The 27,860-nt window shown below is 35.3% G+C and overlaps 1 protein-coding gene across 1 annotated transcript in view; it reads left to right on the top strand.

The window, feature by feature from the left end:
- Positions 1-8,243: 8,243 nt before the first annotated feature.
- Positions 8,244-27,860, top strand: part of LOC136029335 (beta-galactosidase-1-like protein 2) — a 39,017-nt gene continuing 19,400 nt past the window's right edge. Inside the window, exons 1-5 of the mRNA XM_065707619.1 lie at positions 8,244-8,515; positions 12,360-12,545; positions 16,858-16,999; positions 20,326-20,476; positions 23,412-23,564. Coding sequence (XP_065563691.1) covers positions 8,259-8,515; positions 12,360-12,545; positions 16,858-16,999; positions 20,326-20,476; positions 23,412-23,564 — 889 coding nt within the window. The 5' untranslated portion in view covers positions 8,244-8,258. The remainder of the gene's footprint in view (positions 8,516-12,359; positions 12,546-16,857; positions 17,000-20,325; positions 20,477-23,411; positions 23,565-27,860) is intronic.

Here is a 27,860-nt window from a genome sequence, read left to right as displayed (position 1 = left end):
CAAAATTGGTTTATATGGAGCCGCAGCGCAGCTCATCAAAGGAAACAGTTAAAACATGTGAATTTGTAGACTTTAAGATCAGTTTTGCAAGTATTGTCTTCTAGTCACAGTATGGTCACCTATTCCTGTAGAGAAAAATGGTTTGTCCATTGCAAATCAGATTAAAATATTGTTGTTGTGCAAGGAGGTGTGCTAATAATGGTAATAATTTGTCCTTCTACAGCAGAGCGGCTAATCAAACAATCTGTACGCCTAACAAAAAACCAGATGTATGAGATAAACACATAAATTGTTTACTTCACAGTAATAGATGGCGCCAAAGAATGCTTTGCGGTTTTAACAGAATTTTGGATTTTTCCGTGCTTAACAGTTTAGAAAACTATGAGTAGTTTAGTAGACTTAAAAGTCGACCTAGAATTCCTTCTATTGGAACAATTCTTGAATATACTCCACTTTAAAGTATTGTGCTGCTGTCTTTTTTGTTTTCTTTTGACCGTTAGAAAGCGTAGCATTATCAATAACCTAAATGCATTCAGCCGAGTAAGAAATCTTCGCGCAAGGACCTTTTACAGGTAGAATAAATTCGTTACATCTGAAATGACTCAGTTACATCTGAAATGTATTACGTCTGAAATGACTTTGTCTAGTTGAACAGTTAATAGTAGCCGTGATTAATTGAAATGCCATGAGCTGAACTTATGAACTTTTAATATCAGAATTCGGATAAGCTTCTAAAGGATGGGAAAGAGAAATATCAAAATGAATGAATCTAAATTTATCTGGTTCTACCGCAACGAGGCAGGATGATGAACTTCCTATAAAGTCTTTGGCAGAAATTATCCGTTTGATTTTGGACCAAGTTAAAGACTGCCACTTTGGAATCATAAAATTCCAACATTAAAGCAACTGAAGTTAATGTAAAGAAAATAGAAGAGGCACAGCTTCTGGAACTGTTTATAAATCGAGCAAAGAAGTGGCACAGCTGAAACCTTATGTCTAGAATGTTGAATTAGATACGACAAGGGTCAAAAATAAAATAATGTGTTAGCAAAGGAAAATATAGCGCTTATGTCATATATTGACAATAGGTAAAGTAAATGATAAACATTTAGTGATGTGGAATGTAAAAGTTCAAGATGAACCAAAAGCACAGGAATTACTATCTAAGGTTGTTGTTGAAGTTCTAGATCTCCCAATCCCAAGCCTACTCAAATGGATTTCAGGGAATACGTGAATTTTTTGGAAATTTGAATTACCATCAAAGGTAATTAGGAATGAGACTTTGATTAACGACAAGAAACTTAAAAACCAAAAAGTGGAGGATTCGGGAAAATATATCTGATCGACGATGCACTGAAGTTTGTTCATGACGTTAGAAAGAAGTTGCTTCATGTGAAATCAAATTGCATGATTTTGGATTGACTCTTGGTTATCGAAAGGTGATCCAACGGCCCGACTTATCAAATGGCGAGATGGTTTGAGTAAACGACTAACTATTACTAAAGTATTCACTATAATTACTGACCTAGAAATGAATCATGGCGGTCGAATCGCAAACATGGACACATGATTTCATAATGTAGTATAGCAATGATACGATAAAGTGCTGACGTGATTGTAGATAGTTTGTTAAATAATATCTATATATATATATATATAAATAAGTTGTTTGTTTGTGTGTGTCTGTTGACTGACGTCATGTTTGTGTGTCGACTGACGTTATTGTAAGGATTGAGCATTATGCCGTCACGAAGTTGTTTGTCAACTTACGTCATGTTTATCGACTGACGAAATTACAGACCGGGACACAGGGACACAGAGAATATAAATGACGACCGGGACACTCAAGAGAAATTACAGACTGGGACACCGGGACACAAATAACAACCAGGACAACAGGGAATATAAATAACGACCAGGACACAACTACAACGGGGACGCCGGGGGGCACAGAGGGATATATAAATGACGACCGGGACACTCAAAGAGAAATTACAGACCGGGGCACCGGGATACAAATGACGATCGAAACACAGGGAAGATAAATGACGACCGGGACACTCGAAGAGAAATTATAGACTGGGACACCGGGACACAAATGACGACCGGGACACAGGGACACAACTACAACGTGGACGCGGGGGGGGGGCACAGGGGGGATATATAAATGACGACGGGGACACAGGAAATGTTCGAGTAGCAATCACCATCAACAAATCTCAAGGACAATCATAAGAATAATGAGGTATAGATCTGAATACGGATAGTTTTCCCATGGGCAAATAACGACCGGGACACAGGGAATATATATGACGACCGGAACACTCAAAGAGAAATTACAGACTGGGACACCGAGACATGAATAACGACCGGGACACAGGGAATATAAATGACGACCGGGACACAGGGACACAACTACAACAGAGACGCGAGGGGGCACAGAGGGGATATATAAATGACAACTGGGATACAGGGAATGTTTGAACAAAATCTCAGCATCAAGATATATTTTTAAGGAAGATACACTAACCTTATATTGTGATAAGGGCCGCTTTGGCTTTTGGGTTCAGTTGAAACAACGGACAACGGTAGGACAACGGAACAGGCGACGATTTATTTGACAACTATTATTAATGATGACTTAGATAATGGTTTTTAAATTAGGTGGTGTTATGTTTTTTTTTAGCTCTGATGAAAGCTTTTGCCACAATGGATCACGAACTTCTACTGAAAAAGCGCGAGGCGTATGGTTTAAGGGAAAAACCTTTTAAATTTTTTTAAGAAGTTTTGTAAGTAAGCTTTACCAGTATGTCCTTCTAAATTATTCTTCTTCAGGAAAAAAAAACTTTTGAAACAGGCGCTCCACAGGGATCAGCTCTTTGGTTCTATATTATTCTTGATATTTCACTAATGATCTACTAAATTGTCTAAATAATTTTTGCTACAGGATAAATGAACTAACGGTAAAAGCGACTAATTAAATAGTTTCGCTTTTTGCTGATGACACACCAGCCATTAGTACAGCTAAGACAGCGGAGCTGCTGCAGATTCCCATAAAGGGATCAGTTAATGGAATTGTATCATGGCTGAGGGTAGATAAGCTAAGGTTTAATGTCTAATTGTATTGTTTTCTCGCGATTATCAGACTTTTACCCATGGATAAAGGAATTAGATATGTCCAATAGTGCTTTAAACTGGGTTGGATCTTTGAAATACCTTACGATTGAATTGATGAAACTTTATCTTTTAAGCAACATGTAACTTTAACTAATAAATTTTGGCCAGAAATCTAGGTATAATGAAAAAATTCCAACATTGTTTTATCTTTATTTTTCTCTAATACACCCGTATATATTTTATTATTTGAGTATTTGGCTCTCTACTTTTCCATCTATCCTAAAACCAGTAAGAGTTCTACAAAATCAAGCAGTAGGGATTTTAGCAGGCATATCTCCACTTAAGTCTGTATTTTATTTTTATTTTTTTTTATCAGATTAACGACGCTTCTTGACTACTAAGGTCCCTGCGTCGGCCCTGCAGTGCACCACTTAAGTCTGTTCGAGAAATATACCCAACTTTGAAAATTTTGCCGGCTGCAGGTCATCGTGAATTCTACGTATTGTGGCTTATTTTTGGACGGTAGCAGGGTATTCAGCCTTGTTGTTTTGGTGTTTTATTGTCCATTAGGTCTGCTATTTTTTTCACGATACAAAAAGTAGTGTTGACTTCTATGTACCTAGAGGTATGTCTTCCCGTTCATGTCTTTCTGTTATAAAGGTGCACGGGAATAGACAAGTTTAATCGGTAATATTAAGATTATTTGATACCCCAATGTGTTTAGAAAAACTGTTAAGGAACTGCTTTTTATAGAATATGAGTTTTGATTTATTTATTGTAGGAGTTTTGTTGATATGAAATTGTCGGATGAAAAGTAAAATATATGATATTCTTTAATATTTATTGTTTGGTGTGATAGAATTAATGGTGTCGATGGCCAAGTGTTCTTTTGGTTTTAAGGATTTGTTTTTCTCTACCTCTCCCCGGACAAGCATTCCTTTTTAGGGGAAGTAGAAATAATTTTTTTTTTACATATTTTGTCAATAAATTCTTCTCTCTCTCAAAAATTGGCCTTACAGAGAAAACCAGCACACTGGGGAGAATAATGCAAGCAATATCCTCTTACTCTCCTAGAAACAATCAATTTCGCTGTTTAAAAAGTTTAGTTAGGAAGCAGTTTGCAAAGGCTTTTAATAAGACTGGAGCTATCATATGTCAATTATTACGAAAAAAAAAAATTTGAGAATTTGGTTGCCCACAAATGATACGACTATGCAAAGTCACTGATGCGGAATGAGGTTGAGCGAAACGCCTGAACTTCTCTTTCAGCTATCCAAAATTTTCTAGATAAATGCATAGCAAAGAACTATTTTGGACTAGTGAACGCCATGCTTAATGGTTTCAAATACCTTGGGTACAATATGAACATGAAAGTCTACCATTTCTACAGCCCTTCATATGCCTTTTCCTGATCTTTTCTGGCGATAAAAGGTGAAAGTAGACGGTTAGGGAGGTAAAAGATGTCAATTACAGATTTTGTCAGAGTAAAAAAAAAAGATTACCGACGGATACTGAAATATTGAAGAACTAAATTTACCATTTGAACCGAAATTCTCACTTTTCCTGTGCATTGGAGCTGCTAATCATAAGCTAATGACATATTTTAACTCAGGTCAGGAAATTCTAAGCAAAAGTTGATAAAAATAAGACAAAATTCTTCTTATGGAAGTAAAGAGCAGAGTTGAATTCTAACAATAAACAGGATTGTGATGCACCTTTTGCAATATATATCTATACAAATAATAAAAAAAAACTAACTTATTTTTTTTTATATTTTTGACAAGATGAAAAAAATAGTGCTCTGCTGAAAACACAAAACTCACAGAAAAAAGTGGGATTCTGTTTTAGGAATTTTATAAGATCCTCAAATTCTAATATATCATTACATAGATAGTGTAGTATAAAAATCAAGTACAAAAAAGGAATTTTTTAAACTGAAAAGTCATTAAGCGTTGTACAAAATGAGAGACAACTCAATTCTCTCAACAGATGTATTATCAGTTGTTAGTAATATAGGTTTCTAAAAGTGGAAGCGCGCTTTAGTAATCCTTAGTAATAACTAATAAGCGATAATATAACACCTCTTATTTGTGCATATTACACGGAAATTTGTAAGCTACTGACCAATGCTTTTTACTGAAAAAAAAACCAACAAAACATCCTTAACAGCTTTCTGCTTCTAAAGATACTTTAACGAAATTATATTTTGTCTTGGTCTCTCATTAAAACACACACTTTTTCAAAACTGTATATGGGCGACTGGGTTTTCTTGAATTTTTTTTCACCCCAACACCTAGTTGGTGGGGGCGCTTCGCGTCCCCCCAAGCCCCCCCCCCCGCGCGTAAGTCGTTACGCGCCATATTAGTTACGCGCCATTGTAGTTGTGTCCCTGTGTCCCACCTGTGAATATAGATAAAAGAGAAAAGATTTCTCTTTTCGTTATAGATATATATATGTTTTTAACTACGTAAAACTTGCGAATATACAACATTCTTCGATGTCCCATTGTCTGTGCATATAAATAGATTGTCAGGTTTACCGACTCTTGAACATGCAACATAAAATTGTCCATGGGAAAAACAATCCGTATTCAGATCTATACCTTATTATTCTAATGATTGCCCTTGAGCTTTGTTGATGGTGATTGCTAATCAAACATTCCCTGTGTCCCCGTTGTCATTTATATATCCCCCTGTGCCCCCGGCATCCCCGTTGTAGTTGTATTCCTGTGTCCCGGTCGTCATATATATTCCCAGTATCCCGGTCGTCATTTGTGTCCCAGTGTCCCAGTCCGTAATTTCTCTTTTAGCGTCCCGGTCGTCACTTATATTCCCTGTGTCCCAGTCTGTAATTTATCTTTGAGTGTCCCGGTCGTTATTTGTGTCCCAGTGTCCCAGTCTGTAATTTCTCTTTGAGTGTCCCGGTCGTCATTTATATTCCCTGTGTCCCGGCTTTTAGTTTTCTTTTTCTCCTTTATTTTTCATTTTTTTTTCTTTTTTATTTTTTTTTCTTTTTCAGTTTTTAGTTTTTTTTAGTCTTTTTATTAGTTTTTAGTTCTTTTTTCTTTTTAGTTTTTTTGTAGTTTTTACCTTTTTTTAGTTTTTTAGTTTTTTTTCTTTTTTAGTTTTTGGTTCTTTACCTTTTTTTAGTTTTTTAGCTTTTTTCTTTTTTTAGTTTTCTTTTTCTTCTTTATTTTTCAGCGTCACTATGAAATACATATCGCCGAACCTTTGTTATCAACTAAAATCTGGTAGGCATTGATGACCTTATCCAAGTCAAAATCCCAAACCCAATCATCATCGCTATCATTTTCAGTTTTGATATGTTTTGACTCTCGCTGTCCAGGTGGATTTTCATCTAAGTGCGCAGTTTTGCGTTCTTTAGCCGCAAGCCTGTTTTCTTGCTGTTCTTGTGATTCCTCGACACGCTTTCTTTTCTTACTTTCTCTATCAGCCGCAAGCCTGTTTTCTTGCTGTTCTTGTGATTCCTCGGCACGCTTTCTTTTCTTACTTTCTCTATCAGCCGCAAGTTTTTGGCATAGATTCTTTGAGCAGCTTCCTCGGCTGTTGCCATTGTAGGTTCTTCAGTCATTTTACAATGAAACATTTTTCCGTCCACGATCTTCTTACAATTAAAAATTTGTCTTTGAATGATTTTCATAAATACTTTTAATGACGTCATCGTCATAACAAACATGACGACAACTAACTTCATGACGTCACTCGACAGACACACAGACAACTTATATATATATATATATATATATATACTAGCTGTTGGGGTGGCGCTTCGCGCCACCCCAACACCTAGTTGGTGGGGGCGCTTCGCGCCCCCCCCCAAGCCCCCCCGCGCGCGTAAGTCGTTACGCGCCATAATAGTTACGCGCCATTGTAGTTGTGTCCCTATGTCCCACCTGTGAATATAGATATATATATATATATATGGTTTTAACTACGTAAAACTTGCGAATATACAACATTCTTTGCTGTCCCATTGTCTTTGCATATAAATAGATTGTCAGGTTTACCGACTCTTGAACATGCAACATATAATGGTCCATGGGAAAACAATCTGTATTCAGATCTATACCTCATGATTCTAATGATTGCCCTTGAGCTTTGTTGATGGTGATTGCTAATCGACCATTCCCTGTCCCGGTGTCCCGGTCGTCATTTACATCCCCCTGTTTCCCCCGGTGTCCCCGTTGTAGTTGTGTCCCTGTGTCCCGGTCGTCATTTATATTCCCTGTGTCCCGGGTCCCGGTCATCATTTGTATCCCGGTGTCCCGGTCTGTATATACATTCGTTTTTTAGTTTTGTTTTTCTCTTTTATTTTTTATTTTTTTTAGTTTTTTACCTTTTTTTAGTTTTTTTAGTTTTTTTAGTTTTTTAGCTTTTTTACTTTTTTTATTAGTTTTTAGTTTTTTTTTGTAGTTTTTGCCTTTTTTTAGTTTTTTCAGTTTTTTTTTTAGTTTTTTATTGGTTTTTACCTTTATAGTTTTTTTAGTTTTTTAGCTTTTTTATTTTTTTTATTAGTTTTTAGTTTTTTTTGTAGTTTTTGCCTTTTTTTAGTTTTTTCAGTTTTGACGTCACCTAATCCAGTTTTTTCAGGTGACGTCACCTGACACATCCATCCATCCATCCACAGACAGACAACTTATTTTTATATAGATAGATATATATATATATATATATATATATATATATATATATATATATATATATATATATATATATATATAGATATCTTTCTATATTCACAGGTGGGACACACACACACACACACACATATATATATATATATATATATATATATATATATATATATATATATATATATATATATATATATATATATATATATATATATATATATATATATATATATATATATAGCCAGTTTTATACGTATATGCTGCTATGCGATTTTTTGTTTTAATTTTCAACTCCCCTATTTACTACTATTAGAAATACTTCTCTAAGAAAGATAATAGCTATCTGTTGAAAGGAGCGGTAAAACCTTGTTCAATAATTCATGTTTCCTATTATCAGTAAAAATCAATACATTTGACCCCGGCAAAAGTGACAGCTTATCTTATCTGTCAAAAATATACAGAAACCCAGGATTTGTCAGTTTCAAGTATGGCTTCTCTTAATAAGGTCTTGACTTTGATTGCGCTTTTAGTTGCAGTTGCGGCTCAAGATTTGCCTTCAAACTATCAGTATTATACAGAAGAAGGTGTAAAATCTGGTTTGGAATGGACCAATGGGGCATTTCTTCTCAACAAAAAAGGCTTTCGAATCTTCTCCGGTGCTGTGCATTACTTCAGGGTCCATCCAGACTATTGGCGCGATAGGCTAAAGAAGGTCAGAGCTGCTGGTCTTACTACTGTGGAAACGTAAGCTTTTTTTGTAACATTAACTTTTTACTCTTTACAACCTAGATGAATTTTGTTAATGCTTTATCTCCTTTTTAACGAGACTTGGATTTTCATATCAATCAGCTTTTCCTAGAATTTGAATAAATATTGAAGCTGAGTGTAAACAAATATTGCCCAGTACAGCGAAGTATCTACTTAAATTTTTGGGGGGCAGGCTCCAGCATGTTCCATGGTTAACGTTATCTGGTTTAATCATTTATTTCAGATAGAATGCCCTATATCCATGATTGAATATATTTTTGTTTAACGTATATTTAGGTACACTAAGGAATATTATACAAAAAAGATGTATATATATTTTTCCTTTGATTAGTTAATTGGTCACCTTTTTCATGTGTCAGGAGAAAAGTAATAAGAATGATGAAGAAGATATAGTATAATGGGAAAAGTCGTATATAAAGACTTTATTCAAAGATGGCAGCGCTATTATTTTGATTTTTTTTTTCTGTTCTTAGGTATTATTTTCTTGGTATTAACCAAGTGACATATAGCAATCGCCAATTCTGTCGGTCTGTCGGTCTCGGTTTTGCTACTTTAGGCACTTCTAGGTAAGCTAGGACGATGAAATTTGGCAGGCGTATCAGGGACGGGACCAGCTTAAATTAGAAATAGTTGTTTTTCCAATTTGACCAACTGGGAGGGGGAGTGGGGGGCCGGTTAATTCGGAAAAAAAATAGAAAAAAGAAGTATTTTTAACTTATGAATGGGTGATGGGATCTTAATGAAATTTGACGTTTTGAATGATATTGTGTGGAATGATGTATGGGGGGGGGGGTAATTCTGAAAAATTGGAAAAAATGAGGTATTTTAACTTACGAACGGGTGATCGGATCTCAATGAAATTTGATATTTAGAAGTATATCGTGGCTCAGAGCTCTTATTTCAAACCCGACCAGATCTGGTAACATGGGGGGGGGGTTGGGAGGGGGAAACCAAAAACTTGAAAAACACTTAGAGTGGAGGGATCGGGATGAAACTTGGTGGGAAAAATAAACACGAGTGCTAGATACATGATTGACATAAATGGAACGGATCCGCTCTCTTTGGGATAGTTAGGGGGGGGAGGTATTTCTGAAAAATTAGAAAAAATGAGGTATTTTTAACTTACGAACAGGTGATCGGATCTCAATGAAATTTGATATTTAGAAGGATATCGTGGCTCAGAGCTCTTATTTTAAACCCAACCAGATCTGGTGACATTGGGGGGGGGGGGGGTTGGGAGGGTGAAGCCTAAAACTTGAAAAACACTTAGAGTGGAGGGATCGGGATGAAATTTGGTAGAAAAAATAATCACGAGTCCTAGAGACATGATTAACATAACCGGAACGGATCCGCTCTCTTTGGGGTAGTTGGGGGAGGGGTTAATTCTGAAAAATTAGAAAAAATGAGGTATTTTTAACTTACGAACGGGTTATCGGATCTCAATGAAATTTGATATTTAGAAGGATATCGTGTCTCAAAGCTCTTATTTTAAATCCTGACAGGATCTGGTGACATTGGGGGAAGTTTGGGGTGGGGAACCTAAAATCATGGAAAACGCTTAGATTGGAGGGATCGGGATGAAACTTGTTGAAAAAAATAAGCAGAAGTCTTATATACGTGATTTACATAATTGGAACGGATCCGATCTATTAGGGGGGGGGGGTTAATTCTGAAAAATAAGAAAAAAATGAGGTATTTTTAACTTACGAAGGAGTGATCGTATCTTCATGAAACTTCATATTTAGAAGGACCTCGTAACTCAGATCTCTTATTTTAAATCTCAACCGGATCAAGCGTAATTGGGGGGGGGGACCAGAAATCTTAGAAAATACTTAAAGCGGTGAGATCAGGATGAAACTGGATGGGAAGAATAAAAACCTGTCTAAGATACGTGACTGACATAACCGGACCGGATCTGCTCTCTTTCGTGGAATTGGAGGGGGGGTAATTTTGAAAATTGAGGTATTTGTAACTTACGAAAGGGTGACCAGATCTTAATGAAATTTGATATTTAGAAGGATATTGTGCTTTAAAGTTCTTATTTTAAATTCCGACCAGATCCTGTGACGTTGGGGGGAGTTGGAGGGGGAAACCGGAATTCTTGGAAAATGTGAAAATTGGGGTATTTTTATCTTACGAATAGATGATCGGATCTTAATGAAATTTGATTTTTAGAAAGAATTCATGTCTCAGAGCTCTTATTTCAAATCCCGACCAGATCGTTTGACATTGGGGGGAGTTGGAGGGGGGAATCTTGGAAAAACACTTGGAGTGTAGGAATCGGGATGAAGCTTGGTGGACAGAATAAACAAATGTCCTTGATACGTGATTGACAGAATCGTACTGGATTTGCTCTCTTTGGGGGAGTTGGGGGGAGGGGCTCAGTGATTTGGCGAGTTTGGTGCTTCTGGACGTGCTAGGACGATGAAAATTGATAGACGTGTCAGGGAGCTGCACAATTTGACTTGATAAAGTCGTTTTCCCAGATTCGACCATCTGGGGGGCTAAAGGGAGAGGAAAAATTAGAAAAAATTAGGTATTTATAACTTACGAGTGGGTGATCGGATCTTAATGAATTTTGATATTTAGAAGGACATGGTGACTCAGAGCTCTTATTTTAAATCCTGACCGGCATTAAGCCTCTTATTTTCCCTTTTAAATCAATCTATTGATTCATAGAATTTTGTTAGAGCTCATACCATATGATCTCTTCGCTCTTAGCTCTTCTCGCCTCGTCACAAGTGCCATATGAGCTCTTAGCTCTTGTTTTTCAACCTCAGTCCATTTTGTTGCTGTTGAGCTTTGGGTTTATTTGAAAGAACAGCGTCTGTTTTCATTAAACTTTACTAGTTTTTAAGACTGTTGATTTTACATTTTTTGTATTAAAATGTAAAATGTTAAGACTTCAGTACAGGAAGCCAGGCTGTTGTAGAAGAAACATTTTTGGGTTAATTTCCGTTAGAATGAGCCCTCTTGCGACATTCTAGGATAAATGGGTCGATACGATCACCCCTGGGAAAAAAAAAATAATAAAAAAAAAGAAACACGCATCCGTGATCTCTTTTGGCAAAAAATACAAAATTCCGCGTTTTTGTAGTTAGGAGCTTGAAACTTCTACAGTAGGGTTCTCTGATACGCTGAATCTGATGGTGTTATTTTTATTAAGATTCTATGTCGTTTATGGGGTTTTTTGCCGTATTTTCCAAAATAAGGCAAATTTTCTCATGCTTGTAATTTTTGATGGATAAGACTAAACTTGATGAAACTTATATATTTGAGATCAGCATTAAAATGCAATTCTTTTGAAGTAACTATTGATATTAAAAGTCCGTTTTTTAGAATCTTGGTTACTATTGAGCCGGGTCGCTCCTTACTTCAGTTCGTTACCACGAACTGTTTGATTGTTGTTCGAGAAGCGGTTATGTATACCAATGAAACACCGAGGAAAGTGACCAGTACAAGGATTTGACCAATCAAAATTAATCAACGTTAGTAGTTACTAGTTAGTTACACACAAATATGGAATAACCTTCTCTTTTTAATGGGTTTCCCCTCTTCTTTTCCACGAGCAAAATAAAGAGTACCTGCTTGACTACAAACACTATTTATAAGTGTCCTACGTTTGTTGGTCGTAGCTATCGCGTAACTTTATTCGCATAGTTAACATATAAGTTGAATTAATTTTGCTAACATTGGAGCAAAGTTAGTACAACTATTATTGACCCCTGTTTAATTATTACCGCAGTCAAACTGCCGCAATGACGCCCATGACACTGTAAATTCTGTTTCGGAATTAATTAAAAAAAATTACTTTTCGCAGATATGTTCCATGGAATTTGCATGAAAAGACAAAGGACTCGTTTGACTTTGGAGATGGACAGAGTGAAATGTCACCATTCCTAGATATCGTTAGGTTTGTCAAGATGGCTCAAGAAGAAGACCTGTTTGTAATTGTTAGACCTGGGCCGTACATTTGCTCAGAATGGGACTATGGGGGACTTCCGAGGTAGGTACACAGGATATGTTAAACTTATAAGGCTAGAAATTTGGTGCCATTACAGAGAGGAAAACTGGGTATCCATGTGCTTTGATTGAAACGTACACAATGAGAGTAGTATGAGGCTGTTGTTTGTAGCTATGATTTTTATGGTTTTCAAGGTTCAAGTATGAACGATTTTAGTATCATTTATACAGCTTAAGATTAGATCATAATCATTTAGTTAAATAAATATTTGAACAGTAAAGGCAGCTTTTGAATGCAATTTAAGATATATACTACATCGCATTTTTCATAATACGACTACTATTACTACCAACAACTCACTGTAGTATCAAGCCGCCTGAGTCCAACACAGCTGCACAAGCACCATCCCAATTCATTCCAAGCTTTCCTCTGTAATGTAGAATAGCAGCTGCATATATAGAGGGCATAATTATACATAAAAATTAAATGTAAAATAGTTGTATCTCTTTAAAAAATTGCCCCCTCTCCAAAAAATAGGTTTGCAAGCAAATTTTCAGGCTGTAAAAAAATATTTCGGCAGGGTCTGGTATCATATTGGCAAGATATCTTCATCCTAAATTCTTTCAACATAAACTGCATATCTAAGAGCAAGCAACGAAATGATATTGAAAGGATAATATGTGCAAGGTTATAAGGAAAGAGATACAAATACATTCTGAGCTAAATTCGATTTTTATAGGTTAAAAATTGGTTTATCATAACTCATGATATAAACTGAAGCATATTACCTCACTTTTTGCGTTTTAAGTGCTCTAACTACCCTGATTCGTTCCGTTACATACGCCTTTGCTGTATATTTGGCAATTAGAGGATGTGCTTTCAGTGCTCGTTTTTTTAAAGAATTACCCTCTTTTGAAATACTGGAATATAAATTTGGTTGTGATCGAAGTGATTCTAGTGATGAGATTTTACAAATTGAAGATGAGTCCTTTAGTAAATAGTTTGAGAACAATAAATCAAATGAGCTGGGATTGTCAAAAAAAAAATTTCGGATTAGCATCAATACTGCACAAGAAAAAACTTACCAAAAACAGGGTTCAAGGTACTTTCCTCTTGGTGGAGACAAAATGGGTGCCTTCCATACTTTCGAAACAAAGCCAGAGCAGAATATTACCATAACATGCAAATTTGATGGAAGAATGGGGATCTTAATTTATAAGGCATTTCAATGGTATTTATTTTATTGGAAAATCGAATTAGATCCTTTAGCTTTCGAAGAGTTTGATTTATTTGGTTTAGTCCAAATCAGCCATTCAATCTGTTTTCATGAAAAAAAAAGAGATTCACTGATTCGCTGCACCATCATATACGTTAATTGAATATCTCTGCTGATATTAAGATGGTCTGCTTCCTTCTAGTAACACTAAAGTTGGTGCTTTGGTATCCGGGTCAGCTCTCTATGTATCTTAATCTAGGACAGCAACCGGATAATTTTGGTGCCCAAGAAACTTAAAGGAACCTGAAATTGGTATGCCAGCTGCTAATTTTGGCACTTAGGAAAATCATCAAAGGAGTGTAGATGCCATGACCACACATCAGATAGGTACCGATGAAGTCAATACCTAAAAAATAGGTTATTCTAGTAAAACATAAGTTGATAATATAGATTGGAGAAAACGGTGAAAAAATTCATTTATTTAATGCCTCTATCCCCCACCTCCTAGAGCATAAAATATTTTGTGTGGTGTAGAGTTTATGTGGCTGCTCTAGCAGAGGTAAAACATAGAAAAAATTCCGCTCCACCTATCGGAACACATTCAAAAATCGTTCAAACTGAAATCCAATCTATTAGATTTCCTAGGGTACTATAATTAGCAAGCTGCTATCCCTATTATAATTGTCTTTGGGCCACGAAATTAGCAAACTCCTACACTGATTTTCGATTCCAAATAGTATTAGTCTCGGTACCAAAGAACCCGTCTTAGTAAATACCGCTTTCTTCCTTGACAGCAACGAACTTCGTATACAACAAGTTCTTGTACAAAATAGGGTCTATATCGCCTATCAAACAGTTCGTGGTAACGAACTGTAGTAAGGAGCGACCCGGCTCAATAGTAACCAAAACTCTAAAAAATGGAATTTTGATACCAATAGCTACATCAAAAGAATCGCATTTTAATGCTGGTTTTAAATATATAAGTTTCATCAAGTTTAGTCTTACCCATCAAAAGTTACGAGCCTGAGAAAATTTGCGTTATTTTAGAAAATAAGGGGAAACGCCCCCTAAAAGTCATAGAATCTTAACGAAAATCACACCATCAGATTCAGCGTATCGGAGAACCCTACTGTAGAAGTTTCGAGCTCCTATCTACAAAAATGTGGAATTTTGCATTTTTTGCCAGAAGGCAGATCACGGATGCGTGTTTATTTGTTTTTTTGTTTTTTTTTTTGTTTTTTTTTTTTTGTTTTTTTTTTCTTTTTCCCAGGGGTGATCGTATCGACCCAGTTGTCCTAGAATGTTGCAAGAGGGCTCATTCTAACGGAAATGAAAAGTTCTAGTGCCCTTATTAAGTGACCAAAAAAATTGGAGGGCACCTAGGCCCCCTCCCACGCTAATTATTTTCCCAAAGTCAACGGATCAAAATTCTGAGATAGCCATTTTATTCAGCGTAGTCGAAAAACCTTATAACTGTGTCTTTGGGGACGACTTACTCCCCCACAGTCCCCGTGGAAGGGGCAACAAGTTACAAACTTTGACCTGTGCTTACATATAGTAATGGTTATTGGGAAGTATACAGGCGTTTTCAGGAGGATTTTTTTGGTTTGGGGGAGGGGTTGAGAAGAGGGGGATATGCTGGGGGAACTTTCCTTCGAGAATTTGTAATGGGAGAAGAAAGTTTCCATGAAGGGAGAGCAGGATTTACTAGCATTATTTAAAAAAAAAACAATTAAAAAATAAAAGTGAAAAAGCTTTTTCAGCTGGAAGTAAGGAACAGCAATAAAACTTAAAACAAACAGAAATTATTACCCATATGAGGGGCTCACCTCCTTCTAATACCTCGCTCTTTACGCTAAAGTATTTTCAGTAATTTCAACTACTTATTCTACGGCTTTTGTGATTCAGGGGGTCATTCTTAATGAATTGGGATAAAATTTAAGCTTTAGTGTAAAGAGCGAGGTACTGACGATGGGGCGAATCCCCTCATATATGTAATAAAAACATGAGAATACAAAAGTTCTTTACGTAAGCTAGGAATGAATAGGACGTGTCCTGATCATTATATGTGTTCTCTCACTGAGGAAAGCAAAAGTGACTACTACTAATAAAACTAAATTTATTATCATCTTTAGAATAATGATTTGAAATGTGTTGTGACTGTTGTTTTCTAAACTAGAAGAAAGAAAGCGAAGCTTTTTGAACAGAATATGTCGGAGAGTAGGCAACACTGCAAAAAGTTTGTAACAGCAGTTTTAGTTGGAAAGAGTAGATTGTTTTGCAGTGTTGCATGGAAACTCTGTTCACTACGGTTCAATCCTGCCTGTTGTCACGATTTTCCCTTCGAGAGTGGGGACTCTTGAGGTAAATACTGCTAAAATTCTGGCATGGCTTTATGCTGTATTTTCCCCGGGTGGTTCCTTGCCGCGATGAGATTTTAGTAGTCTTTGTTGTCAAAAAGATGGGGAAGATGTGTTTTCCTCAACACATAAAGAAGATAATGATTGAGTTTTTGAGTTGTATCAATTCTGTCACTACACACTGAGCAGACTTTAGTAATTTGAATTGTGTAAAACATTTTATTAAAAGTTACTCCTTTATGAGATATACAGTTTAATGATCTTTTTATATCCATATATTTAAATAAAACACAGATATATTCTCTAAGAATTTACTTAATTGGATAATATTACGTGCAAAATGCTCAACAGATGTGAATGTCCAATTGAAGAAGGCATTTTTAAGGAAAAAATAAAACTATAAATATATTTTTATATTAAAATGAACATTTTTTAAATGTGCTTTGGTACAAATGAAATGTAAATAAAATTTCAGGAGTAAAATTGAATTATATTTCCTTTCTATAATTGAGACTTGTTTTTGAATTACTGTATCTAAATTAAGTTATATTACTCTTTGCAAGTTCAAGCTTACTCAAGTAAATAGTTTGGAATTTTTTCCAAACAATTTTTTCTACAAGTTTGTTGTAGGAAACCACTTATGCTTTCTTAGAAAGCAGTAGAGTTCCTGAGTGTATATCTTACTATATTCTAAACCCTTTTTCTTATACGGACATACATTTTATCATCTTCAGTTTGTTCAATCATAAATAAATACTTTATTACCATAATTTTTTAGTTGGTTGCAAAGAGATCCGTCTATGAGAGTTCGTACCTCCTACCCTGGATACCTAGAAAGGGTTGACAAGTTTTTTGGCATGCTTTTACCACTGCTTACTGATTTACAGTTTACTAAAAATGGATCTATTATAGCGTGGCAGGTGATGTCTTTTGTTATTTTTCAAGTTTGTTGTTTACTTATTAGTATTTACTGTTTATGACCCTTTTTGAAATTTTGAAGTTTCTATAAATATTTTACAATTTCAAACTGATTTTACATCAATTATTAGTTAATAATTAATTAACCAATTAAAAAGCTAATATAGTAAATAATTATGTGCAAACAACTTCTTAAACCACACTGCTTTTGAATTTACTAAAAATTTAGAAAGAAAAGCGGGTCTAAATTAAATAGAGCAGTGCAACAAAAAACAAAATAAATAAAAACAACAGGAAAACATTAATTAATAAAGAAATTAATAAAGAAACTCTAAATGATTAGAATACAAATGTCAATCTGAATCCAAAATGAGACAATATAATCTATTAGTCTAGATCGGGAATTCTGATTTTCAATGATGAAAGCCTGAAGTTATCCTTGTTTATGCAAGAACAGTTTTTCTAACGTGTCTTGTGTAAAAACAGTTATTTCAGTTTGAATAAACTGGATCTGTGGTTTTATATTAGATTTTTCCTGTTCTGTTTTATGTTTGGCCAAATGGGTTCCAGAATCAATAGATAGTGAGGTAAATCTTTAGCTCTATGGAATAAATCTTCCTTTTCTAGTGATAAACATGCGCAAGGGGCTTCTAAGCTGCCCGTTATCCTCAATCACTGTGACCTTCTATAAATTCTTTATAAAGCGGCTTTTGATCTTTTTCTTTGTAAGTTTGACTTCCTTCCTCACTTGTAAATTGCTTCGTAAGTATTTATACATGCCAGATTTAAATCTTTCGTGCCCCTAGGCCCAAGTGCTTAGGAGCCCCTAGGCCCAAACTTTTTTTTGTTGGGGAGACATAGATTTACGGGAAAATCACCGAAAATTTGGGGATAGTGGAAGCCCTGAGCAGAAGGCAACTGATGAGTGATGAGCCAAAAGTAATGCAAGAGCGAGGTGATGCCAAGCTTTCAGCTGCCATTCTTCGGAGTCGTCTGACAGTTTATAAGTGGCTACGGAATTCCTGTGTTGTTTTAAAATTATTTTTTTGTAAATGGACTGCGCAGCAGTAAAGTGAGCCTGGGCCTTTGACGATAAGTAAAATCAGTCCAGTTTTAATTCAGAAAAAAATCTCTCTTTTGTTTTTTTTTACACCCCTCCTAGCCTGTACACATGGTGAAACTCCTATGAGGTTTTAGATTGAATTTACAGATGAAGATAAAGTGTGCAACTTTTGTAGTTTATGCGAAATTGCAAGAAAAATTATAAAATAATTCATTAAACTTTCGAGCTGTTATATTCTGGAAACTTAACGTTTGCATTAGTATAAATCTTCTGAAGCTGATTTGGTCATTGGGAATATTTGAACAGACGTAAACCTGTATTTTGGAATTTCACTATTCTATTGTTAGGTATTTGTTTCTATTTGGTAGCATGGTTTCTTTTCTTACCGTTCGCGTCGATGGACTCGGCAGAAAAATCTGTTCAAAGATAATTAGTTTAAATTGAATGTATCCATTTTTAATCAATGTCTTCGCAACAGAAAAAATGTATACACTGTTTGAAAATTATTGTGGAAAGCACATTACGACCTTTTAAATCATTGCTAAGGAGAGTGAGACCATTTTTTGTTATTAGATTTTTTTTAATTTCCAATTTGAATTTATATATTTATTCAATGGGGCATAGAACTCAAGTTTTGGAGAGACGCTTCTGGGTCCCAAAGGAAAATTTCAATTTATTTTTCTTGTTTACATTAACTCACATGGAATGATTAAATTGATGCAATTTGAAGCTGAAAGCCATGGATTATGTTTTAGGAGTATGACTCTTTAACGTAAACGTAACGTAAACGCAAACGTAACGTAACCGCAAACCTAAAGCGTAAGGGTAATTTCGTTCTTCGAAAACTAGCACACCTTTGCCTTAGTTTTTTTTATAAACGACATATAGGTAATATTATTTTGTAAAAAGCTTTTTCTTATGGTTTTTTTTTTGAAAGTTACAAAGATCTAAAGAGGGTCAATGTTTGGGATTTTCATAAATTTTAGTTACTATGAATTTAGTATCTAACTTTTTCAAGGTAATCTTTCAGTTTCCAAGGCCGTACACTGTCGGAGAATTTGACACCAGTCTCATTAAAGATACTTCGTATAAAGCATTGTTTCTTAATGTGTTTTTTTTTTTTGTTATCTTGAAAGGCTGACTGATTTGTTTGTTTGTTCCTTTTATCTTTTTTTTTTTGATCTTTTGATTGCACAAATGTTTATAAAATCGGTAAGGAACGAAGGAAAATATATTAGTTATCAGATGATGCAACGAAGAACTAGCAATCTATGACACTCGAGTCACCAACTGACCCAAATACCAAATTCATGTGACCTTCCTGAGTTAAAAAAAACAGACGGTAAAAGGTGAACACGAGATGAGTATTTTGAGAATAAAAAAGAATCATTGAAAATAGATTGAGATAGAAACACTTCATTTCGATGGCAGGATTGCGGTAACGATAATTCAACTCTGCCTCATACCATTCCCCATCACTCAGATCCCCATTTATGGATCTACCTGCCTATGTAACCCCAGCCCACACACACCATCACTGGTTATAATTATAACTAAATTTTGAATTGATTTTGAGTTGGTGAACACGAGACCAAAAATTGCAACATGAGTATCTTGAAGCAGAATAAGACACGTAATTCGCATGTTTCACAGATTACTTCCTGGTTTCATACTCCAACATAGTTTGTCTGAAAATGTTTGGAAAAGGTGTCTCAAATTTCACTTACTGTTCATTAATCTGGAATAAAAAAGGGTGAAAATCTTCAGAAGGTTTTTGCCAACGTTTCTATTGCTTGGTCTAGGGATAGGTGGCAAGACTGTCGCTCAATCTATGGCAGTAGAAATCCAACGTTGGGCTCCTTATTGGCAAGCAGAGAATCAATCCAACCTTGGGTGGGGATTTTCGCATAAGGGGATTGTACGAAGTTGTTCTGTCGAATGACATGTTTGAGAGTTTTTTGGTAACAGGTTGATTAAGAAACGCTGCTAATTATGTTTCAATCGAAATTAAAATAGTGACTTCCAATGTATGATTAATCCGCTTAAAGTTTTTATGTTCCAATTTCTTTTTAAAAAATTAGTTTTCTCTTAGCTATATCAATAAAATTTTCTAGGTAGGGAAGGGCTGTGGATATATTATACAAAAACGTTGGCGTACGATATATAGAAAATAAATTACGCTGTTGACAATGTCAACATTATTGTTATTAGGTTATTGTTTCATTATTGTCATTGTTATTATATTATATGTCTCTTTCTTTCTAGGTTGAGAACGAATATGGACACTATCAGGAGGATGTTGATCGTACTTATATGGAACACTTACGTGACAAAATGATTGAACTCGGAGTCACTGAAACTTTATTTACCTCTGACACTCCTACAATGAGAGGTGATATAGGATCTGTAGAAGGAGGTATGTTAAAGTGGTATTAACCTAGTGGCTGAGAAGAATTTAAAAAAAAATCTAGAAAAACTATTTTCTTAACTTATGCTCAGATGATACTTAGATTTTATTATGCTTAGATTTAAATTACAAATACAGCTATATATTAAAATACAAATTTAATCTACAGAATGGGGTTTTCTGTGGAGAATTTTACCTTCGTGGTGGAATTTTCGTGGGAGGGGGGAGAATTGTCCACAGGTGGAATTTTTCAAATAATTTTAAATTTGAAAACACTATCGTTATCAATACACGGTGGGGGAGAGATTTATGTGGGGGAAGTGTTTTTGGGGGGAAAGGATTTTTATTAAATTTTCTTTCTTTTGAGAACGCAGTAGCGCGTGACGGGTAAGCTAGTTTTATTGTATAAGTAGAAACATTAAACGTAATCCTGACGCAGACATAAGATGTAATTTGTAATTTTTAATGAAGGATTAACAAAAACTGCTTTTCAGAAAATTAAAGGAAAAATCCGACTCGAAAATATTCCAGTTATAGTATGTTCTTTCGTTTTTAGGACCATTTTTGGGGCCCTCAATGTAACGTCTTGGGCCACCTTTTTTAAGCTGTAAAAAAACCTTTATAACAGCCAATAGGTACCAAATTCTATTTGTAGATCGGGCAATCCAGCAATAAAGCATTGGAGGGAGTTTTTTGGTAATCTTTTCTTTGAGCAAGCCTCTTGATGGAGATATTATAACAAGACCAAGATGGATTATATTGGTCGCCTTAAGTTTAGCATGGATCCTATTGATCTATATGGGAGGCTGAGGGAGTCAGTCTCCCCTCGGAAGGAATCCCCTAACTCTATAAAACTGATATAATTACCATAGAAAACTGCTTACACCTTTTACTTTTGACATATGTGCACCCGAAAAGCATTTTGATAGGTTTTTGATAGGATTGCATGGTAATTAAAAAAAAATGCAACCAAATAGTAATTTGATTATAGTAATAGATTGACTATTCCAATAGGCTATAGCCCATCTAATAAATCAATGGGCTTATAATTATTTATTTCGTCTTGAATGTCTTTTACGGTACCTAAAATCAATTGGGCATTTGCAAACTATCTGCATTAATTCATGTAATATAATAAACTCAGATAAGGTACTTGTGGATCTTAAATCCTTCTATCTTTTCTTTGTTTTACCCATTGATATTTTTTAGGCAATATTGAGCAAAAATTTAAACAGTTTCCATTACACACCAATGTGTTACTAGATTTAAATTAATAAATAGAATGATGTTGTGTTTTGTTGAAATGCTCTTGTTGGGCTTAGGTAGGAAGTCCAGTTATCAATAGGGACCAAAAGACCAACAGATGAAATATTTGGTTGAAGATTTTCTTGTCGATACCGGGAATCAAATTTTAAATTTAGGACGCTTTTAGGGATTGTAGGAAATTAATTGGTCTCTGTTTTGGCTGCACTATAGTCAGTGTTGTGGATAATAAAGGTGAAGGTTAAGAATAGGAGCTCTCCAGAAGGAAATGTGTTAGGACAAAGAGAGAGACTTTTAGATTGCTAATTTTATGTTCTTTTTCATGGTTTTATTTGCGTTTTGATAGTTTATAAACAGCCCCTCTCTATATAGCCTTAGGCTACATATAAAACGAACATAAAATAGAAATTTGACTATTATATTCCCAATTTTATGATCCTTTCAACATAATAGTCTTTATCCTGCCAATGCACCCCCCACCTCAAGGAAACACATATAACCCTAGAAGGATATTTCTTTGTTGTTCTTTCTATTGCTTGATCTATTGTATAACTAGCTACTCTAGGTATCCAGTTTAGTCGGTGATTGTGCTGAAGATTAGACAAAAATGAGTTGAAATGTTAATAGTAATAGAAGGAAACCTGCTAATCTGTTTAATCTATGTAACTTGTATGTTATAAAGTAAGACTTTCATTGTTTTTTATGTTACTTATTGTATTCCTTAGAGCTATATAAGTTCATTAGGAGGGGGAGGGGGCTTTGGATGAATTGTCAAAAGCGCGACTAGACCATGAAAAGAGCTTAAAATTAGCAATCTAAAAAGTCTCTCTTTTTCTCCTAGCATATTTTTCTTTCTGGAGAGCTGCTATTCCCAACCTTTACTGTGGATAAGGTCGAAACTACACACGACCAGTGAGCTAATAGCGTCCCGCTCGTAAGATCTAGAGTTCTTATTTACACGATTCCCAAGTTTGCGTTTTCTGATTGAACATTTAGAATTAAGATGAATTTATTTTTGAAAAAAATAGAAGTTTGAAGCTTCTTAAAAACCACAGTTTATCTATTTTATAATATGAATACGGTTGAAAATAAACAAAAACTACATGTCATAAAATTCTTAACATTCCATTTGTAATCTTTGGTGTCACTACGCTTTACGCCATCTATTTTTGCGGTCATGGAGTATAAACCTCTCAAAGATGAACCTTCTAGAATAGTTCTGTATTTTGAAGCTTCATCTTCATTATCTATTTTATAAGATGAATACGGTTGAAAACATAGACATAGTACTAGTCAGTAATATTTGTGAACAGGTTAGTTTTCAAACCAGATTTTTACCATTTCAAATTCTTTCGCCGTCTATAGTACATTTTTGATGACAAAATTTATGAAAATAGCATGTCATTCATAAGCCAAGGTGTATTGTAAACCTAGTGTCACTCGATCATTAGAACTTGTTACATGTTAATAACAGAAAAAGATTTTCTGTGGAATACTCTGGTTACGAATTTATAAATTATCAAGGACATGTTGATAAACTACCTGTTTTTAGAATAAAGATAGTATCGACATCAACAATTGTTGAAGTCACGGGGCAATTCTTCTTATTACAAAGTAACTTAGGCTGGAAGAATGCCTCTGTATTTCAAATAACTGTTGTGTATTATTGCTATTTTTGCAGCAATTCAGTCAGCCAATTTTAAGTATGGGGCCGCTGAGGAATTTGCCAAACTGCAAGAGCTTCAGCCTGGTGTTCCTAACTTGGCAATGGAATTTTGGACAGGCTGGTTTGATCACTGGGGCGAACCTTGGCATAACACCCATGATCCGGAAGGTATTGATCTTTATGTATTCAACGAAAATTTACGGCCATGCATAGAAAGTTTTGACAACCAAATCAAGGGTAAACTGAGATAAGGTTAAACTCAACATGAAGAGCCCCCAGTTTGCTCTTAGAAAAAAAAATAATAATAAAAAGTAAAAAATGTATTAATGATCATAATAAAACCAAAACAAAATTGATTTTTTTTAAGGGGGTATTACATTAAATATAGACAAAGTGAAAAAGAGAATAACTTGGAAAGGAGAGCTAAGCCAAACAATACTTTGTGATAATAAAAACAGGATTAAATCTTCATGCTAAGGTTCTTTTCCATACTGTGCATTTTTTAATATTTTTTATTCCACTGACTAGCATACTCGTCGTTACCCCAATGCTCAATCATGATTTCTTCTGTCTTTAGTTCACAAATTGTATAATTCATTCTTTACAAATGTGACGTTTACATAGATTAGCATATGATACAATAATACGTCAATATAAAGACTATTCAGCAGCATTTTTTGATTTTAATTATTTCCAATTCATTGAATAGCTAGCAGTCTTTAGTAAGCAACCTTTGCTATGTTTCCTACAACACACTCCTGCTGGTGAAATCATTGATGCCGGGCGAGAAGGAGGAGCGTCCAGTTCCCATCAAAATTAAAAGTCCAAATTAACAGGGGTCACACACGGCCCTCCTTTACTCCTAAGTGCTCATCAAACCTACTAATGATTCTCCTTTATATCTTGACTCTAGTTAGAATACTTTCATACTTAGCGATAATTACTTTAAAGCACACATTTAATATAGCGTCTAGGGATGGGATTATCGCTAAAAATTTTTGATCTGTTGAATCCAGGATTTTTGTTCAGAGGGGGGGGGGGATACAAAAAACTTCAAAAAACGCATAAAAATTTGGTTATACACATTTTTTTCTTTTTGTGAGTAAGACAAAAACTATGGGGGTTACAAACCTGACCCCCCCCCCCCTGGATACGGCGTTGCTGACAGCTCAGAAACTTCTCAATTATTAATCAGAGTGTAAAAATGTTGTCAACCTCACTCTTTCCGAAAGCCACACTATTAATACTTATCTGTAGCTTTTAATTTAATAAGGGTTAATTGTTAATCATACTTGTTAATCATTCATTACACACCCAAGAAGTGAAGTTAGGTTAATCCTAAGAAATATACCAAAATATGATTAAAATATATTACTTTGTTAAAAAAAAAATTATGGGAACTACAACAGAAAATTATGGAACAGCTATTTATTAAATATTTAATTGAAACATTTTTACGACGTAGTTTTTCCGCTGATCCTAAGCTAATTATCCCCGAACGCAGATAGATAAATCGGTTTTGTCAGATCTTGCAGATAAAATTTTTGACTGTGTTCTGAATAATCAACAGGTACCTTAATAAGTATCATCATGCTAAGTAAGTTTCTTCCCACCAAGTAATTTCCTTCCGCCGAAATAACGCTAATGGCTATATACTTGCTGCATTCATTCATTCAATCTAGAAGGTACAAGGAAGTGAGTAAATCCGTTCTCCTTATGAATAGATTCAATAATTTCACTAATAATGTTTGAAATAATTGTTTGTATTGCTTGAAAAACTGTCGATAATATAATTCGCGGTATATTAGGATACAGGACCAGGACTTTCAAACAGTTCGTAGTAACGAACTGTAGTAAGGAGCGACCCGGCTCAATAGTAACCGAAACCCTAAAAATTGGAATTTTGATACCAATAGTTACATCAAAGGAATCGCATTTTGATGCTGATTTTAAATATATAAGTTTCATCAAGATCAGTTATACCCATCAAAAGTTACGAGCCTGAGAAAATTTGCCTCATTTTAGAAAATTGAGGGAAACACCCCCTAAAAGTCATACAATCTTAACGAAAAACACACCATTAGATTCAGCGTATTAGAGAACCTTATTGTAGAAGTTTCAAGCTCCTATCTACAAAAATGTGGAATTTCGCATTTTTTGCCAGAAGACAGATCACGGATGCTTGTTTATTTGTTTTTTTGTTTGTTTATTTTCCCCAGGGATGATCGTATCGACTGAGTGGTCCTAGAATGTCACGAGAGGGCTCATTCTAACGGAAATTAAAAGTTCTAGTGCCCTTTTTAAGTGACCAAAAAAATTGGAGGGTACCTAGGCCCCCTCCCACGCTCATTTTTTCCCAAAAGTCTGCGGATCAAAATTCTGAGATAGCCATTTTATTCATCATGGTCGAAAAACCTAATAACTAGGTCTTTAGGGACGACTTACTCCCCCGCAGTCCCCGTGGAAGGGGCTGCAAGTTGCAAACTTTGACCTGTGTTTACATATAGCAATGGTTACTGGGAAGTGTACAGACGTTTTCCGGGGGATTTTTTTGGTTTAGGGGGGGGGGGTTACGTGGGAGGATATTTCCATGGAGAAACTTCTCATGGGGGAAGAGAATTTCAATGAAGGGGCGCAGGATTTTCTAGCATTATTTGAAAAAACAATGAAAAAATAAATATGAAAAGTTTTTTCTACTGAAAGTAAGGAGCAACATTAAAACTTAAAACGAGCAAAAATAATTACGCATATGAGGGGTTTACCTCCTCGTTATACCTCACTCTTTACGCTAAAGTATTTTTAGTAATTTCAACTATGTATTCTACGGCCTTTGTGATTCAGACGTCATTCTTAAGGAATTGGGACAAAAATTAAGCTTTAGTATAAAGAGCGAGGTATCGACGAGGGTTGAATCCCCTCATATACTCAATAAAAATATACGAATATAGAAGTTCGTTACGTAAGTTAATTCGTAAGTTACGTATCCTTTTTACCAATGAAAACGTTTGTAAAAAAGTTAAAAGTTCTAGTTACTTTTTTAAGTAATCAAAAACTTGGAGGGCAACTAGGCCTCCTCCCTCGCTCCTTTTTTCTCAAAATCTTCCGATTAATTGCAATTAGTTAATATACAAATTTCGTTTTAATTATTTATGTGCGGAGAGCCAAGATCAAAACATGCATTAATTCAAGAACGTCCAGAAATTAAATAAAAAAAGCGAGTTTTTTTAAATGAAAGTAAGGAGCAACATTAAAACTTAAAACGAACAGAAATTGCTCCGTATATGAAAGGGGCTTTTCCTCCTCAACGCCTCGCTCTTTACGCTAAAGCTTGACTCTTTCTCTTAACTCCATTTTTAAAACAGTAAGAAACTTTAGCGTAAAGAGCGGGGCGTTGAGGAAGAAGATCAAACGTTCTTCTAATCCATTGACTGTCTCAGAAGGTGGGGAAACACTGCCCAGTAGCGTCCTAGAGCTATTCAATACTAAGATGGGGATCCGTGTGCTTGCTAGTGATATCGAGTCAACTGAATGCTTACAGACTCGAGTTAGTTCAGCGGAGAATGTTCTCCCGCCCGTCCTTGTCACTTTTTATTCATCTGATTAAGCGAAGCGCATGTTCATGAGCAAAAAGAAGCTGGCCCGATCAAAAGTATTTATATCCGAATATTTAACACCAAAACGCAAGCAACTGGCTGATTCTGGAACATGACAAATGGGGAGTTAGGAATGTATGGACTGATGGCAGCCGTGTACTAGCCAAACCCGAAAACATTTCAGCCATCTTGAAAATTAGGTCACTATATGATCTGATCAGTGATCAGTACTGACACGTTGAGTCAATCCTCAGTTCTTTCGTTTATTTGGGATCGCCTGTTTTGTTTCGTTAATTACCTGTCAAAAATATTTTTGTTAGTTTCGTTATTGAGATATCAAGGAATTCTCACTATTGAGTGTCCTAGAGTATTACCATGAATAGTATGACCAGCAGGCTTTCAGATTTAGAAAGTAATCGGCTTTCTGTTGACCAATTATTATCCACCCCCATTGCAAATGATAATTTAGGTGAAGGAAATAATACGCAAGCAATTAAAGCTAGTAATGTTTTGGATAATCAGTCGCTGAAGAAATGGTCGATCAAAGAGGATATTACTTTTGAATTTTGGAATTGCCAATGCCTTAGGACTGCGCACCCTACGCTCTTTAACATATTAAGTGAAATGTAAGAAACACTGTTAGTAATAGGACTATGTGAGACGTTTGTGTAGTATAGGGACAATTTTTCTGTGTTGGATTTCCAGTTTCCAGGAAATGTAAGTGAAAGAAAAGAACGACAGGTTATGGAGCGAGGCGGTCTAGCTTTGTTGATAAAGGAAGGAGTTTCGTATTGGGTGAGAGAGGATCTCTCCCGGGTGGCTTGAAGGAAGGCTTGAGACTCTTTTTATTGAAATAGAAGATAAATCTAAT

Source organism: Artemia franciscana, chromosome 7 (genome assembly GCF_032884065.1).
Source record: "Artemia franciscana chromosome 7, ASM3288406v1, whole genome shotgun sequence".
In the NCBI taxonomy this organism is placed as follows: domain Eukaryota; kingdom Metazoa; phylum Arthropoda; class Branchiopoda; order Anostraca; family Artemiidae; genus Artemia; species Artemia franciscana.
Note: the sequence above shows the minus strand (reverse complement) of the source record. Positions and strands in the feature narration are given on the sequence as shown.